Source organism: Scyliorhinus torazame, chromosome 12 (genome assembly GCF_047496885.1).
Source record: "Scyliorhinus torazame isolate Kashiwa2021f chromosome 12, sScyTor2.1, whole genome shotgun sequence".
Lineage (NCBI taxonomy): Eukaryota > Metazoa > Chordata > Chondrichthyes > Carcharhiniformes > Scyliorhinidae > Scyliorhinus > Scyliorhinus torazame.
In genome coordinates, this window is record NC_092718.1 from 10,211,985 (window position 1) to 10,229,349 (window position 17,365).

The 17,365-nt window shown below is 44.7% G+C and overlaps 2 protein-coding genes across 3 annotated transcripts in view; one reads left to right on the forward strand and one right to left on the reverse strand.

The window, feature by feature from the left end:
* LOC140387387 (eukaryotic translation initiation factor 3 subunit J-A-like) overlaps positions 1–15,591 on the forward strand; it is a 51,781-nt gene extending 36,190 nt beyond the window's left edge. The window contains exons 6-8 of the mRNA XM_072470407.1: positions 7,152–7,316; positions 11,579–11,652; positions 11,820–15,591. Coding sequence (XP_072326508.1) covers positions 7,152–7,316; positions 11,579–11,652; positions 11,820–11,936 — 356 coding nt within the window. The 3' untranslated portion in view covers positions 11,937–15,591. The remainder of the gene's footprint in view (positions 1–7,151; positions 7,317–11,578; positions 11,653–11,819) is intronic.
* Positions 14,498–17,365, reverse strand: part of spg11 (SPG11 vesicle trafficking associated, spatacsin) — a 230,978-nt gene continuing 228,110 nt past the window's right edge. For both annotated transcript variants that reach the window (XM_072470406.1, XM_072470405.1), the window contains 2 exons: positions 15,267–15,418; positions 14,498–14,759 (listed from right to left, as the gene is read on the reverse strand). In XM_072470406.1, the coding sequence (XP_072326507.1) occupies positions 14,582–14,759; positions 15,267–15,418 (330 nt within the window). In that variant the 3' untranslated portion in view covers positions 14,498–14,581. The remainder of the gene's footprint in view (positions 14,760–15,266; positions 15,419–17,365) is intronic.

Here is a 17,365-nt window from a genome sequence, read left to right on the forward strand (position 1 = left end):
ATTATCACAGTGGTCTACATCTCACCCCAGGCAGAAGTGAGGAAGGCGCTGGACGAACTGTACCCAGTTATAAACAACTGCGAAACAGAACGTCCGGAGGCCTTGTTCATCGTGACCGGAGACTTCAACAAGGCCAACCTCAAGAGTGTAATGTCAAAATTCCACCAGCACATCTCCTGTCCCACCAGGGGCGACAACACTCTTGACCACTGCTACTCAAAAATCAAGGGCGCCTACCGTTCCATCCCCCGACTGCACTGTAGGAAATCAGACCATAAGACTGTGCTCCTTCTTCCGGCATACAAGCAGAAACTCAAGCGGGAGAATCCAGCTAAGAAGGTTGTGCAGTGCTGGTCCGAGGAAACTAAGGAGCTCTTACGTGACTGCTTGGAGACAGTGGACTGGTCCATATTTAAGAACTCAGCGACCAAGATAAATGTGTATGCCACCACTGTCACAGACTTCATTAGCAAATGTGTGGGCGACTGCATGCCAAAGAAAGCAGTACGTACGTTCCCCAACCAGAAATCATGGTTCAGTCGCGAGATTGACTCCCTACTGAAGGACAGATCGAGACGTTCAAGTCAGACGACCCTGACCTATACAAGAAATCCAGGTACGACCTCTGCAAAGCCATCCGAGATGCCAAGAGAGAATATCAAACCGAGCCAGAGTCACAGACAGACTCTCGGCGGTTGTGGCAAGGACTAAACAACATAACGGGCTACAAAGCGAAGCCGAGCAGTATCTTCGGCAGCAGCGCGCCCCTCCCCGATGAACTCTATGCATTCTATGCTCGGTTCGAGCAGGTAACCAACAATCCGCTGTCGAGTGCCCCAGCAGCCCATACCCACCATCACGGCTTCCGAAGTCAGATCGGCCTTCCTGAAAGTGAACCCTCGGAAGGCAACGGGCCCAGACGGGATCCCTGGTCGTGCACTCCGAGCCTGCGCGGACCAGCTGGCAGAGGTATTGGCGGACATCTTTAACCTGTTCCTACTCCACTCCGAGGTCCCCACCTGCTTCAAGAAGACCACGGTGCCAAAGAAGAACCAGGCAACGTGCCTCAATAACTACCGTCCGGTGGCCCTGACGTCAGTCGTAATGAAGTGCTTTGAGAGGTTGATCATGAAGCGCATCATCTCCATACTCCCAGAACGCCTTGATCGACTGCAATTCGCATACCGTCGCAACCAGTCCACAGCAGATGCAATTTCCCTGGCCCTACACTCATCCCTAGAGCATCTCGACAACAAAGACACCTACATCAGACGCCTATTTATTGACTACAGCTCCGCCTTCAACACCATAATCCCAGCCAAGCTCATATCAAAGCTCCAAAACCTAGGACTTGGCTCCCCTCTGCAACTGGATCCTTGATTTTCTGACCAACGGACCACATTCAGTAAGAATGAACAACTCCACAATAGTCCTCAATACCGGGGCCCCGCAAGGCTGCGTACTTAGCCCCCTGCTCTACTCCCTGTGCACACATAACTGCGTGGCAAAATTTGGTTCCAACTCCATCTACAAGTTTGCTTACGATACGACCATAGTGGGCCGGATCTCGAATAACGACGAGTCAGAATACAGGAGGGAGATAGAGAACCTAGCGGAGTGGTGCAGCAACAACAATCTCTCCCTGAATGCCAGCAAAACTAAAGAGCTGGTCATTGACTTCAGGAAGCAAAATACTGTACACACCCCTGTCAGCATCAATGGGGCCGAGGTGGAGATGGTTAGCAGTATCTGCCCTGGTCCACCCACGTCGACGCTACCACCAAGAAAGCACAACAGCGCCTATATTTCCTCAGGAAACTAAGGAAATTTGGCATGTCCACATTAACCCTTACCAACTTTTACAGATGCACCATAGAAAACATCCTATCTGGCTGCATCACAGCCTGGTATGGCAACTGCTCGGCCCAGGACTGCAAGAAACTTCAGAGAGTTGTGAACACCGCCCAGTCCATCACACGAACCTGCCTCCCATCCATTGACTCCATCTACACCTCCCGCTGCCTGGGGAAAGCGGGCAGCATAATCAAAGACCCCTCCCACCCGGCTTACTCCCTCTTCCAACTTCTTCCATCGGGCAGGAGATACAGAAGTCTGAGACCACGCATGAACAGACTCAAAAACAGCTTCCCCACTTACCGGCTCCTAAATGACCCTCTTATGGACTGATCTCATTAATACTACACCCTGTATGCTTCATCCGATGCCGGTGCTTATGTAGTTACATTGTATACCTTGTGTTGCCCTATTATGTATTTTCTTTTCCCATGTATTTAATGATCTGTTGAGCTGCTGGCAGAAAAATACTTTTCACTGTACCTCGGTACACGTGACAATAAACAAATCCAATCCAATGACAAACATTGGACCAATGTTCCACCAGGTGAAAGTGCCAGCAAGAGACTCTTGATTTTCTACGATTTCTATGGTGGGCAGGTAGAGATGCAAAAAAGGACTTGGTAGAATGCAGAATTGTTGCGTCTCGAGAGCAGTATCACCACTGAGATATGTGAGCTTTGCATTCAGGAAGACTGCTGAAGACCAAACAAATAATTATGAACTAGACGTTATCGACTAGATACTGCAAGATCTCTACATCAATGACTGCATGGATATCAGTACCTTCAGGAAAACATTTGTTAGAGATTTGAAGATTACATGTGCACAGGGAGGGTTCCGGCTGTCTAAATTGACAAGTAATAGCCATGCTGTATTTGTAGCTATTCCAGAAGATGGAATACCCATGAAGGTTAAGGATCTGGATTTGAAGCAAGATTACCTTCTCACAGAAATAATTCTTGGGATTCAGTGGTGTGTTGTGTCAGACACCTTCAAGTTCAGAATTGTAGTCCGTAATCGATCATACACCAGAAGAGGAATTCTTTCAGTCATCAGTTCAATGAATGTTCCCTTGGAATTCTTAGCACCATGTATTCTTTCAGCAAAACTAATCTTACAGGAACTGTGTAGGATAAAGTGAGGTGATGAAATGATTCCAGAGAATTATGGCATCATCGGCAGATTGGGCAGGCTGACGGTCAGTCTAGTCTAGCAGCCTGTAGAATAGACACCTTTCCAATCAAGCTCTTGTTTGTTTGTTCCTTCGTGGCCTGCAAGTCTATCCTTTTAAAATAACACAAAGAAACTGGTGATGGGGTGGTTGATCTACACTGCAAGCACCCACAAAAGCACTGCAGAAATCCAGTGGATTAAGAAAAACAGTTATCCACATTACAGCCATCCAAGAAGAGATTAAGAAGACAAAAACATTGTTACATCAAAGCTGACAATGAGGGGTGCCGAATAATAGCAGCAATCATTAAAGAAACCAAAAAAAATCAACCAAAATTTTGGTGAAAATAGCATCAAAAGCAGCTTGTCATGTGCTCTGCCCAGAAACTTCTGGTACAGTGCTCTCTCTACTGTGAGTAGCAAGTACCAAACACCCTGCAACAATTAATTACAGCTAGGGGAGCTTTGCAACACCCCTTGCAAAATCCAGAAAGGAACAAGCTGAGCTCAGGGTTACCTTGTTTGGAAGGGAGGAAAAAGGAAGTGAAGTAATGCTAAAAGCTTTGTGGCACATTTTTTGCTTACGCACTCCTTTCCATAGTATAACGGCGGGAGCCTTTGGCACCATGGCACTGTATGATGAAAGCAGCGAGCGCTGGAGCTCGTACCGAAAGATTTGAATATTTGGTCCAGATAAACAAAATTGCAGTGGACATAGTAGTCCTGACCTTCCTGAACACATCAGTCACTCAGTTTGTAGCTACTTGGACGAAATTAGCTGAATAATGTGAATTTGGAGATGTTTTAAACAAAACCATTGGAGACAGACTTGTGTGTGCGCTAAGAGGTGAAGCTATCCAGAAAAGGCTGTTAACAGAGAGCAACGTAGACCCCAAAAAAGGCTTTAAACGTCCTGATCTTTATAGAATTAGCAGCTAAGGAAGCGCAACAATTAAGCTCGAGCTTAATTGCTTAAAATCCGTGAAATGTCGGCAGAGACCCGAACACAGATATAGGTACGAAATTATCATCGATGTGCAAACTGGGCACACACCAACTGATTATTGGAGTAAAGGTACAAAATGCAAAAAAATTGTGGTTAACGGGGACACTTCGAATGTGCTTGTTGGAGAAAGAAACCAGTTTCTAACAATTATAAAAAGTAAGAAGCCAATACATCAAAAGTAAGATCGAATAGAAAGAGTATCCACGTGATACAAAAAGGGTGCGAGAAAGGACCACAGTCAGATGTTGAAATGTCGTTGTACGTGCTGGCCATAGCTGGTGCAACAAACTGTTACTGGGTCACTCCACTAGATGGACAGCAGGTGAAAATGGAGGTGGACACTAGCGCAGCTGTTACGTTGGTCCCAGAAACTGTTGACCAAGAGAAACTACGACATATCAGGTGAATCTGAGGAATGAGCAGCGCTTCGAAAGCTAGTGATTTGAAACAAATCTGTTAACCTGGTGTTGTAAGACTTCTTACTGTCCCGAAAGACACAAACATGTAGCCAAGTTCTGCAAACCTGAGTACAGCCTCAACTGGGACCTGGGATTCATGTTGCATTACATTCACCCCCACCATCTGGCCTGGGCTTGCGAAATCCTACCAACTGTCCTGGCTTGAGACAATTCACACCTCTTTAACCTGGGATTACCCCTCTCTCTGGACCTGCAAAGATTCTCATTCCAAGCATTGTTTGGCATCTTTGACTTTGTCTCTATATATGTTTCTGGAACATGCCTCTTCATTCACCTGAGGAAGGAGCGGTGCTCCGAAAGCTAGTGATTTGAAACAAACCTGTTGAACTTTAACTTGGTGTTGTAAGATTTCTTACTTTAGAAATAAATGAAAGCTTATTTCAATTATTTTTGTTACAAAATAAGAAGCATCAATGTCCTGACAAAAATTTGACTTCTACTGGTCGAGGAATCTGGAATTGAGACCGAGCCCGAGCAGAAGCAGGAATATTATGGCCTTTGACCTTTAATAGCGTGACCACTTTTCTGTAGGAATTATGAAGTATTATTCAAAAACCCAGGTCTGGCACGTTTCAAGTTCAAAAGGACTCTTTGGAACTAAAGTTTTTTTTAAACTTCAGATCTCCAGCATGGGCAGTATTTTTCTTTCATGAAGACCGCGTGTTTTTCCCACGCTAAGAATAGGTTCACGGGCTGTGATCCCTACGGTAGCCTCCTGATTGCAATAACCAGGAGTGAATGTTAAACAATGATCCTTTAAATAAATTTCCTGCTTTGTAATTCAGCCATAATTTAATTTGTGAGTGAGAATATTGTTTTCACAAGTTTTTGTTTATTGCAGTGCTTTGAGACTTAGTTTTTACAGCCTTGTTCACTTTCCCGTTGTATTGGATCACAGCTGAGCAAACAATCTGAAGAATATTGAGCTTTGGTTCTTGCAATGTTAAATTTCTGGCAGGTTTGAGTGAGAGATACTGCCATTGCTGCAGATCGTAATCAGATATAAAAAGCAAGGTCCCAGGGGTAGCTGCTTTTATGAAATGGTCAGGTCAAAACTGGATGGTGAAATGACATCCTTGAATGTTCAGCCTCAATTTTCAGTGTTTCAAGCGCACCTGACAAAGGCTTGGATGAGGTTTTTTTATGTTCCTTGCCTTCGCCTCAGTGGCATGGAGGCGGATCCTGTTGGGCTGGAGGCTAGCAATGCTGCAGAGTGCTTGGGTGTGGTTAGGGGATTTAATGGAGTTTTTGCACCTCGAGAAGGTGAAATATGCTGAGGGGGTCGATTGAAGGTTTCTACCGGAGATGCTGATTTCAGAGAGTTGGTCACTATGAGAGGAGGGGGCTGGGGGTTCTTGTTTCTTGGGTTTGGTTTTTTTGGTGTTTGTTTGGTTACGGGTAATTGCATTTTTTGTAATTCTGTATAAAATGCTATAACTTTAATAAAGCATTTTCAAAAAAAATAAACTGGGTGGTTGATATTGTGTTATTCTACTGCATTTATACTGGCCAGTTATGAACATGTGACATGAACTCTTCCCTGGTATAAATGTAACTTCATTGATTGTGTATTAACGCAAACTGCACATCTCCAAGGAGGTATTTCCCTGGCGTGTTGAATCCAGATGTTGGAACAAGTTATGTTAATTGGACGAAGGGGAGGAAATAAAATGTGGAAGTTGTCACCAGTGGTAGTCAATTGGAATGTGTTTGAGAGAGATGATATTCGCTTGCCTCTAGTGAGTTTATTGGTGGAAAGAATGTGAATCCGTATAGTCGTGAGATTTCCATAATCCCGGCAAAGCCTCTTTGTGGCAATTCCCATTTCCCCGGGCTCGAGTTTCTAGAATTGGGAATCACTGAATTTCTCCACTCTGTTGAGAATCCTTAGAATTCTCTAATCAGTCGATTGAGTGTATCCAAGACAGCAATCATTGATCTTTTTGGATGCTACAGGAATCTGGGGATATGGTGGTGGTGTCAAGTTCAAAGATCAGTCATGATCTTATGGAATGGTAGAGCAAGCTTGAGGAGCCAAATAGCTTCCTCCTGCTCTTATTTTTTATGTGCTGTTTCAGAGTTCCAGAATTTCGCCACAGTGACATTGAAGGGACGGTGATATATTTCCAAGTGAGTGACTTGGAGGGGAACCTCCAGGTGGTGGTGTTCTTGGGTATCTGATGATCTTGTCCTTGTAGATGGTCATGGGTTTGAAAGGTGCAGTTTAAGGAGCTTTGGTTGAGTTCCTGCTGGTGCGCACAACTGCTACTGTGGGTGACATTGCCAATGCTTTAGGCTGACATGAAGTTCTCTCTCTCTCTCTCTCTCTGTCAACAGTACTGGATGCTCCAGCCACAAACATTGAGACGAGTTGCCTTCAGGAGCCCAGTGTTCTGTTGCAATGTTGTTTACAAGCACAGGTTTCACTCTGCGCTGACTTTACCTCTCCTCAATGCGGTCAGTGGGATCGCCCTGATCTTTTTACTATTGCTGAACCTGGGGATTGGGCCGGGCTGATGTAGAGAATTGTAAGCAGCCTGTCTGAGAGAACAGAGACCGTTTGCTAGGGTGGGAGAGATACTAGAATTTTAAGGCTTGTTTGAAGTAATTGATTTCAATTGAATGTTACTTTCCAGGCATGAACAGCGTTATGCAGTTTGGAATTGACTCCATGTATCCATCCACGAGAGAAGACTTCACAGAATTTGGAAGGCTCTTGAAGGAAAAGATTACGCAGTTCGAAAAGTCTGTATATTACGTGGACTTCTTAGAGACCTTACTCCGAGACATTAGCATTTCATGTAAGTTGATGCCTTAAGAATGAGATTTATTTTGTTTGGTTTGTGTGTCTTGACCAAGCAGAAGCCAGTCACCATACTTAATAGCCTCTTTACTGATAATCCCAAAGAGATGGAGATTCTGTTTCCTCACTGCTTCCAGCATCCAAAAGGTTTGGATATAAGTTAGAAGACCTGAAGTTTATAAACCGTGTTTACACCACATGGTGCATTTAATCCAAGTGGTCAATATTTATGCTCCACATTGGCCTTGGCAGCACTGCCCATGAAAGAAAGAAAAAGAGCCTCTTCTTCCTCCTCTACATCTCATCCTTTTGATTTGATTTATTGTAACGTGTACCAGAGGTACAGTGATAAGTATTGTCTGTGTACCGTCCAGATCGTTCCATACATGAAAAACATAGGACATACCTATAAAGATAACCTCTATTCCCTTCTCCATTATTTGTTTATCCCCTAATTGTGCAAGGATTCTCCTGTTAATCCCTGTCTGCCCCATGTTTTTTCCATTTGATTTCTGTTCTTTTGGCTATTTCAAATTTTGTACCTGGACAGTTAATGGGACCTGTGCCTTTAAGATGGACTTAACGTTTAATTTTTTTAAAAAAAAGAACCTCCAGCGGGATGTGCTGTTTGATCTGACATCAAGGGTGACATATCCGGATGGACTTGGCTAACGGCCATTGGGCTGTTGCAGACTGCCGGGCCTTATCAATGGATCGTGCTGATTGGTCAGGTTTTTCTCTGGAATGTTCCTTCCTCTGTGAAATTGTGTTTCCAGCTTTAGTTTCGTTTTGAACTCCGAGCTGAAGAAGGCGCTTATGAGTTTCTCTCTTCCCCCGAAAGGGTAAACCTCTCTCAAGCACCTGGTTGGTGACTCTGATTTCTCTTCCGTAAAGCTGGAAGATGTTCTAGTGAGTCTGGAAACCAAGTAAGAGTAAAACCCAGGCTGAGAACTGGATTTGAGGGGAGACAATAAAAATCTTAAGGAAATCCAGAAGCTGAAAGCAGGGTCAGTAGTTTTAAAAACTCTTTTAGTCCCTCGTGGGGAACCCTGGTCTTATCTCCGGCTTTTGGTCATTCTGGCGGAGTTGGAAGCAAATAGGAATTACACAGACACGAGACTGTTCTTTTGAGAGAAGGCCCAGGGTAATAAAAGTTAAAGTGACGCCCCAGAGATGTCATAACAAATGCATCTCTGCTATTGACTTCCACCAGCCCCCTGTCTTCTGCGTTCTCACCACTCTTGGTGAATAATGTTCTCCTGAGTTCCCTGTTGGATTTATTAGTTACTAGATCATATTTATGGCCCCTAGTTTTGGACTTTCCAAATAGATTGAACAAATCCTTTCATAATCTTGAAGACTTCTATCAGATCATCGCCACAAATTGCCCTTTCCAGATGCCTAAAGATACTGTGGGACTTTAACTAGCTAAAGCAGCACCAGTGTACCATCACTCTGCTGGTACGCTTTCTGCTGCTTTTCTAACATGTTAAGAGATTGGATGAGATTGCGGATTGGGTTGCACGATAATCTGGAGCCAAAGGAGTACCAGCATCATGCAGTGACTGGCGGGTCTCTGCTCCCCCGCCACACACAGACACACAGCCCCAGGTACCATTAGTGAGCTAGAGTATGTTCCGATTTTACTGAAGACCTTTTTGGCTCTGTGATTAAAGACAGAATTTTCAAAAATCTATTGATGAGCAGTTGAAGTGTTGTAAAGTGGAACCATTGGGCTCGAGAAATGAAACTGGATGTGACTTACAAAAGACCTGCAGCTTATTTTTATTCTTTCATGGGCATGCGGATTAGACCAGCATTTGTGTGCCCTTGGAGGTGGTGAATCATCACCTTGAACCGCTGCAGTCCATGTGGTGTAGGTACACCCACAGTGAAGTTAGGGAGGGAGTTTCAGGATTTTGGCCGAACGACAGTGAAGGAACAGTGATATGGATCCAAGTCAGGATGGAGTGCGGCTTGGAGGGTTCTGTGCAGGTGACGGTGTTCCCAGGTATCTGCTACCCTTGTCTTTCTGGCTGGCTGAGAGAGCAGATTTGGCAGGTGCCTCAGAAGGGCCCTTGGTGAGTTGTTGCAGTGCATCTTGTAGATGGTGCACACTGCTGCTGCTGTTGGTGCTGGAACTCTCTGCCAGTGCTGTTGGAGGAGTAAATGTTGTAGATGGCGGATGAGATGCCAATCAAAAGGGCTGCTTTGTCCTGAATGATGTTGAGCTTCTTGAGCGTTGGAGTTGACAAGTGGAGAATATTCCATCACACCCTGACTTCTGTCTTGCAGATGGTGGACAGGCTTTGGGGAGTCAGGAGATGAACTGCTCTCTGCAGAATTCCCAATCTCTGACCATCTCTCAGGCCACATTAAGAAGTCTCACATGTTAAAGTCCAACAGGTCTGTTTCAAACACTAACTTTCGGAGCTCTGCTCCTTCCTCAGGTGAATGAAGAGGTATGTTCCAGAATCATATATATGAAATAAATCGCTTATTGTCACAAGTAGGCTTCAAATAAAGTTACTGTGAAAAGCCCCTAGTCGTCACATTCCAGCGCCTGTTCGGGGAGGCTAGTACGGGAATTCAACCGTGCTGCTGGCCTGCCTTGGTCTGCTTTCAAAGCCAGCGATTTAGCCCTGTGCTAAACAGCCCCTATATAGACAAAGTCAAAGATGTTTTGAATGCGAGCATTTGCAGATCCAGAGATAGGGGTAACCCCAGGTTAAAGAGGTGTGAATTGTCAGTTGGTAGGATTTCGCAAGCCCAGACCAGATGGTGGGGGGGTGAATGTAATGTGACATGAATCCAAGGTCCTGTTTGAGGCCGTACTCATGTGTGCGGAACTTGGCTATAAATTTCTGCTCGGCGATTTTGCGTTGTCGCACGTCCTGAAGACCGCCTTGGAGAAAGCTTACCCGGAGATCAGAGGCTGAATGCCCTTGACTGCTGGAGTGTTCCCCGACTGAAAGGGAACATTCCTGCCTGGCGATTGTCGCCGATGTCCATTCATCTGTCGTCGCAGCGTCTGCATGGTCTCACCGATGTACCATGCTTCGGCACATCCTTTCCTGCAGCGAATGAGGTAGACAACGTTGGCCGATTTGCACGAGTATGTACCGCGTACCTGGTGGGTGGTGTTCTCGCGTGTAATGGTGGTACCCATGTCGATGATCTGGCACGTCTTGCAGAGATTGCCATGGCAGAGTTGTGTGGTGTCCTGGTCGCTGTTCTGAAGGCTGGGTAGTTTGCTGCAAACAATGATTTGTTTGAGGTTGCGCGGTTGTTTGAAGGCAAGTAGTGGGAGTGTGGGGATGATCGTGGCAAGATGTTCATCTTCATCGATGACGTGTTGAAGGCTGCAAAGAAGTCGTAGTTTCTCTGCTCCAGGGAAGTACAGGACGACGAGTGTTTGAAAAAACCTGTTGGACTTTAACCTGGTGTTGTAAGACTTCTTACTGTGCTCACCCCAGTCCAACGCTACATCTCTCACAGCGACAGTAGATGGCTGGTCCAGTTCGATTCTAGTCAGTGCTAATCCCCAGGGTGTTGACAGGGGGGGATTCAGATGGCAATGCCATTGAATATCAAGGCGAGATGGTTGCATTCTCTCTTTTTGGAGATGGTCATTGCTTGGCACTTGTGTGATGCAAATGTTACTTCTCACTTAATAGAACATGCCTGAATGTTGTTCAGGTCTTGCATTTTGGAATGAGCTGCTTCAGTGTCTTGAGGAGTGAGTAGCAAAGAACACTCCACATTGTGCAAACATTCACTTCTGACCTTATGATGGGAGGAAGGTCATTGATAAAGTAGTTGAAGATGGTTGGACTTGGACACCCTGAGGAACTAGGTGTTCCTCTGGGACTGAGATGATTGACCTGGGACAATCACAGCCATCTTTGTAGCTGAGATTGGGAGTCGAGGGTGTTGGTGTTGAAGCTTGTATTAGTAGAGGGTACTCCAACTCCATGGAGAATATTGAAGAGGCTTAAACTGGAGAATTCCTTGTCTAGGACTAGTTTCAAAGTCAAACTCCATTTGCAAGCCCCTCCCATCAAGGAGCATGTGCAAATACAAGTGCACACCTCATTGAGGGTTGGAGAGCAGCCCAGGCATCTTCAACCTGACTGGTTCCGTCACCACGTATTATTTTTGGATGTGGTGTTGAAATGCTGTTCATCACTAGAGTTTTTCAGCCATTTGTGTCAGTGTGGGGTAACTGCAGGAATTCAGCTCTGTGACTCTCTCTTTCAGTGGAAGTTGATGATTTGAAAAAGCTGAACACCTCATTGACGTCGCTGTGCAGTGAAAAGCTGAAACAAGAGAAGGTGAGGAGGTACTCGGCAAAACGTAACCACATTGACCAAGCTTTTGGGCAGCAATATTTTAAACACGGTCTCAAAGTTTGTTTGACAACCCACCTGTTATTATCCTTGGGGAAGTTTTCTGCTCCTGTAGAAACTCTGACTTCTGATTTCTTTGTCTTTTTTTTTAGCAAAGCAAAGGCAAAAAGAAGAAAAAAGCCCCGGTGCTTGCAGGTGGATTTAAGGCGAATCTGAAGGATGATCTTGATGATTATGGTTATACACCGGATTATGATGAATTCATGTGATTATGTCCAGTGAGCCAGGCTTCTTCCAGCATGTTTTCTGTAGACAACGTCATGCTGCTGATTTCTCCTCGAGCTGCACAGACCTTGCATTGTTATGGAAACAGCTAGGACTCCAGATGCCAATGATAACACCAAGTTTTGTTACTGGTCCCATAATTGCGCATTGTTATATGTCGGTGACAATACTTGTGTAGCACTGTGTGGACCAAGTACCTGCATGGATGGGGGGGTGGGAGGGGGAAGAGGTTTGGGAAGAGAGCGATATATATTTGAAAAAATATGGAGTCTTGCAGTGACCATGCCTCAGCATCATTAATGTGACCTGAGCTGATGTAATATCACGTTTATTGTGATACTGTAGAATCGCAAAGTAAGATAACTATTTTTAAAATTTCTTGAATTTTTGCCTGCTTTTTCCTTTGGAAACTAAAATGGACTAATTAGAGATGCTGATTCTGTGCTGAAGTTGTGCTTTTTGGTTGCTGGGTCAGTCTGCCTTAATGAGAACATGCCCTCAATATTTACAGGGTCCCCGAGTTGGGGGCAACAGCCATGTGGCTTCCCTGTGACGTTGCTCATATTTCTGCAACCACGCCTGTCGAAGCCGGAGTGCCCTTCCGTTTATTCTCTTGATCTCTAAGTACAGGTGACCAACTTAAATATAGTACATTGAAAATGCCATGGTTTAGACCTGATGAGGGAAGCAGAGACAGAATCCAGCAGTGATCGTTCAGCCCAAGAGGACCCTGCACTTCAGTAGTTGTTTGGATGGCGATTTGTAGTTTCTGCATATGGGGAGCTGCTGTAGAAAAGTTATGAAAATTTCACCGATGAAAGCAGTTTGGAGGAGCTTAAGAATATGGCTCAGTTGCTGGTGGGGGGGTGGAAATAGTGCACGAGTTGGGTAATCTTTGATGGGATGTTGGACCATGGACCATGGCCCATTTGCCATTCAAACGGGTGTACCTGGTCAATATTCTGCCCTCAACCAACTTCACAAACAAATCATTCATCTGGGATCCAGCTGTGCACAATTTAGCTGCTGCACGTCCATATTACAAGTCATCACATCAAAAATACTTAGACTGTAAAGCGCTTATGTCTTGAGTCTGTAACAAAGGCTAGATACCATTAAAGAATTTTTTAGGGGAACGAACTGGTTGAAGTAGGGAGGATGCTGCAATTGGCATCAGTATCCATTGCAATGTCCATGTGTGGAATCCAGTTGAGTTGGCTAACATTCGCCTCCCCTGCTGGTCTTGACTATGTGAGGAAGGATGACTACCCAGGCTTTTGCTGCTTATTAACAGTGCTATCAGTGGAGGGAAAAATGTTCTGAACCTGCTTGAATATTTCATAATCGATTAATACAGCCCATTTAATGTTGTCACAGCAGTGATTTGGATTTAAACAATGACATTTTTGTTGTTGGATGGGTTGGAAAAATTAGATTCCTTTCCTTTAAGTATTTTTGAATCAAAGTTGCTAATGGAAGGGGAGTGAAGAATTGTTTTCTCCAACTTGTACTAATGGAACAAAAGTGCAGAATCTATTCAAGAAAAATCTGCTCGAGTGGAAGGAGGGAATCTGTGGCCTTTTTATTTATCCCACTGTTTTGGTTGCGTTAGCGAAGATTGAAAAAAAAATCTTCTGAACATAATGTGCATTTTACTTCAAAACAATCCTTTGTAAATTGTTTAGAAGTACATATAATTTGGCATCAGTACAGTAAATGTGGCAGGTTGCTTACCCAGATTCTACGTTGATCATGAGGTGTGGTTGCAATCCTAATGTAATTCGTCGGAAATATGCATTCTTTTTTCACCACCCTGTTGCATTGTGTTAATTAGACAGTGGCAGTCTTGCGAGCATAAACACGTAATGGGAGTGGTTCTTGTATTAAATATATATCTCTTTCCCTCTTCAAGTTAAATTCATATTTATTATACAAAATCTCTGCTGCAAAAAGGACAATTTATACAACCGATGAGTAACTTATTTTTATATCTCATCTGTTGCTGTTGGGAAGGCTTATTATTAATGTAAACAATTGGACACTTGTCATGTTTTAAGACAATAAATGAATATAATGTAAATTATTTTCTGCATTGTCTGTCCTCATATGTATAACTTGTGTTGTAGGGTGCAGACAAACCCATGTGGTCTTTTCCTCAACTTCTGACGTTTGGAAAGTGGCTCAAACCATATTTCAGATTACCACTCAAGTAATTTGACTGCAACTGTTGTAAGTGTAGACTTTAAATCCTCAATGTTACTCCATGTGCCTTTGTTATCCAGAGCCTGGCCTAGCTGTGAAATATAGATGACATTTCCCTTCAACATAACCGATAGTTGCATGGATTCTGTATGAATGCGAATTCCACACGTTTCAATTCTAAACATGTATCATAACGTCTGATTTGCACAGGCTGATCTCGTGTCAGATTATTCGCTCAGTTACTTCACAGTACTGGGTGGAAAATCTCTGTCCCCTAACTGTATATTGGATGCTTATACTGGTTGGCAAGAGAAATGATGCTCATTCAGGAGTAGACAGGGTTAGGTCTGTGCACAAGTATTTATTCTCCTGGGACACTATTTTACATATTTTTTTTTACCATAATAACACGAATACAAATAGAATACTAACTGGCAATATCATTCAAATAGCAGCTTGTTTGAGGTTCTTTGAGGAGCTTGTTTGCTATATCGGTGAAATTGTGCTCGTAGGCCAGCTTGTAAAACAGGTAGATGTCCTCACAGTACTGCAATAACCTCTTCAGGTTCTGACTCGCAACAGCATCTCCCTTGTGTTGTTTAAACCTGGAAGTGTTTGTAAAGAAAAATGCATCACGGAGTATTCCCCATTTAACTCATTTTTGCATCGCCTCAAGACTGCTCTGTGATTTTGCCGGATTCCTGCATGCCATTGTTTGATATTTTAAAAATGCACTTTGGCACTCGGGAAACAAAAAGCTCCACTCCGAAGGAGCAGGTCATCATCTAGTTTGGAGGGCGAGGGCTTGGACTTCAACAAATAACTTCCAGCATACACTGGAGATTTTTAAAAACTGTCCAGTATGAGATTCTCTATCTGTAAGGTGATACCTATTTTGTTTTTTCTCACCCATCAGACAAACCCCCAGTATTTTCTTTAAAATGTTATGGTGTAACTTGGTCACTCTGGTTTTAGTCTCATTACCAGCCAGCCCAAAGATGGACACACCATGGTGCTGCCATATTCCCCAGTGCGGTTTCTAAACCTCAGCACTAAATATAACAGAATAGACAATCCCTCGGCCATGCAGGGGGCTGGAAGCCTGTACTCACTTTTTCGAAACTTCTTCAAACAGACTGTGCTGCAGGGGGTGCTGTTGCTTAAATTCCTCCAGGTAGGCAAACTCACCATGGACAACTACATGTTCATAGAGCACCTCTGCCCAATCAGGTACAAAGTCATATGCCTCTACAACTATAGAAGCCTGTGGAGAAGGAGAAATCGACAATCAATTTCACTGACGTGAGTGGAATGACAAAAGCATTTACCAATAATTGTATCTAACTAAGCCACTAGAAATGACTTCAGACTGGACTACTTCAATCTTGCTTATGCTGCTAATCAAGTGTATTTTGTGAATAAACTGGTTTAATGATAGCCTGTTGTGTAAAGTGGCTGATCTGTTTTTTTTAATGAACACTTTATTGAGGCATTTATGGTTTTACAACAACAAAATAAACAATGTATGTGAATTTATAAACATAGTGCAAAAGCCGTCTTCCTCCCTTACAAGTCCTGCCTTTCCTACTCTAAACAAAGCTAACCACCTGCCCCACCCCCTTCTGCTGACGATTAATTTTCCGCAAAGAAGTCAACGAACGGCTACCACCTCCGGACGAACCCCAACATTGATCCTCTCAAGGTGAACTTGATTTTCTCCAAACAGAAGGATAGCCAGGTCTCCGACTTCGGGGGCTTTGAGTCCCTCCAAGCTAATAATATCAGTCTCCGGGCTACCTGGGAAGCAAAGGCCAGAACGCCTGCCTCTTTCTCCTCCTGGATTCCTGGATCTTCTGACACTGAAAATTTCCACCTCTGGACTCATTGCCACCCTTGTTTTTAACACCCTGGACATGACATCTGTAACCCCTGCCAGAATCCCCTAAGCTTTGGGCATGTCCAGGACATGGTTCGCTGGCCCTCCCGCACACCTATCTTCGACCCCAAAGAACCTGCTCATCCGGGCCATTGTCATGTGAGCCCGGTGTACGAACTTGAATTGTATCAGGCTGATATGTGGACACGTTGACTCTACTCAATGCGTCCGCCCAGAGACCATCCTCTTTCTCCTCGCAACTCCTCTTCCCACTTGCGCTTCAGCTCCTCCGTCTGCATAGCCTCTGACCCCATGAGTTCCTTATAGATGTCAGAGATCTTCCCTTCTCCACCCACGCTCTGGAAATTACCCTGTCCTGTATCCCCCTTAGTGGTAGGAGCAGGAAGGTTGAAACCTGTCTAGGTACATAAATTTGTTTTGCCACGCCAATCGCTCCCTCAAGCTAGGAAAGCTCCCCTCGATACACATATCCCCCATCCTCCTAGTCCCTGCTCTGCCATCTCCAAAACTCTCCATCCATCATTCCCAGGGGAAATTGCTGATTATTACAGATTGGAGACCACACTGATGCTCCCGCCGCTCCCACATGCCTCTTCCACAGCCCCCAGACTGGCGCTGGTGGAGTACCGTGCTGGCGGGAACTGCAGAGGCACCGTTACCAATGCCCCCAAACTAGTGCCCTTGCATAATGCCACCTTCACATGCTCCCACACCGACCCTCCCCCCACCACCCACTTCCTAATCAATGGCTATATTCGCCGCCCAGTAATAATTATGAAAGTTCAGGAGTGCCAGCCTGCCCTCCTCCTGGCTCCACTCCAGCAACCCCTTTTTTTTTTTTACTCGCGGGATGTTACCCACCCCATACAAAGCCAGTGATCACCTTATTGACCCGTTTAAAGAAGGACCGCGGAATAAAGATGGAGAGACACTGAAACACAAACCAGAATCTCGGGAGGACCGTCATTTTCACTGTCTGTACCCTCCCAGCTGGTGACAACGGGAGCGCGTCCCCCTCCGAAAACCGTCCTTCATTTGGTCCACCAGTCTGGCCAGATTTAGCTTGGGCAGCCGTTCCCATTCCCGTGCCACCTGGATGCCTAGGTACCAAAAGCGTCCACCTACCACTCTAAATGGCAGCTCCCCCACTCACCTCTCCTGCCCCCTTGCCTGGATCGTAAACATCTCACTTTCCCCCATATTTAGTTTATACCCCGAAAACCAGCCAAATTCCCCCAGAATCATCCTAATTGCTTCCATGCCCTCTAATGGGTCCGATACATATAGGAGCAGGTCGTCTGTGGAAAGCAAGAT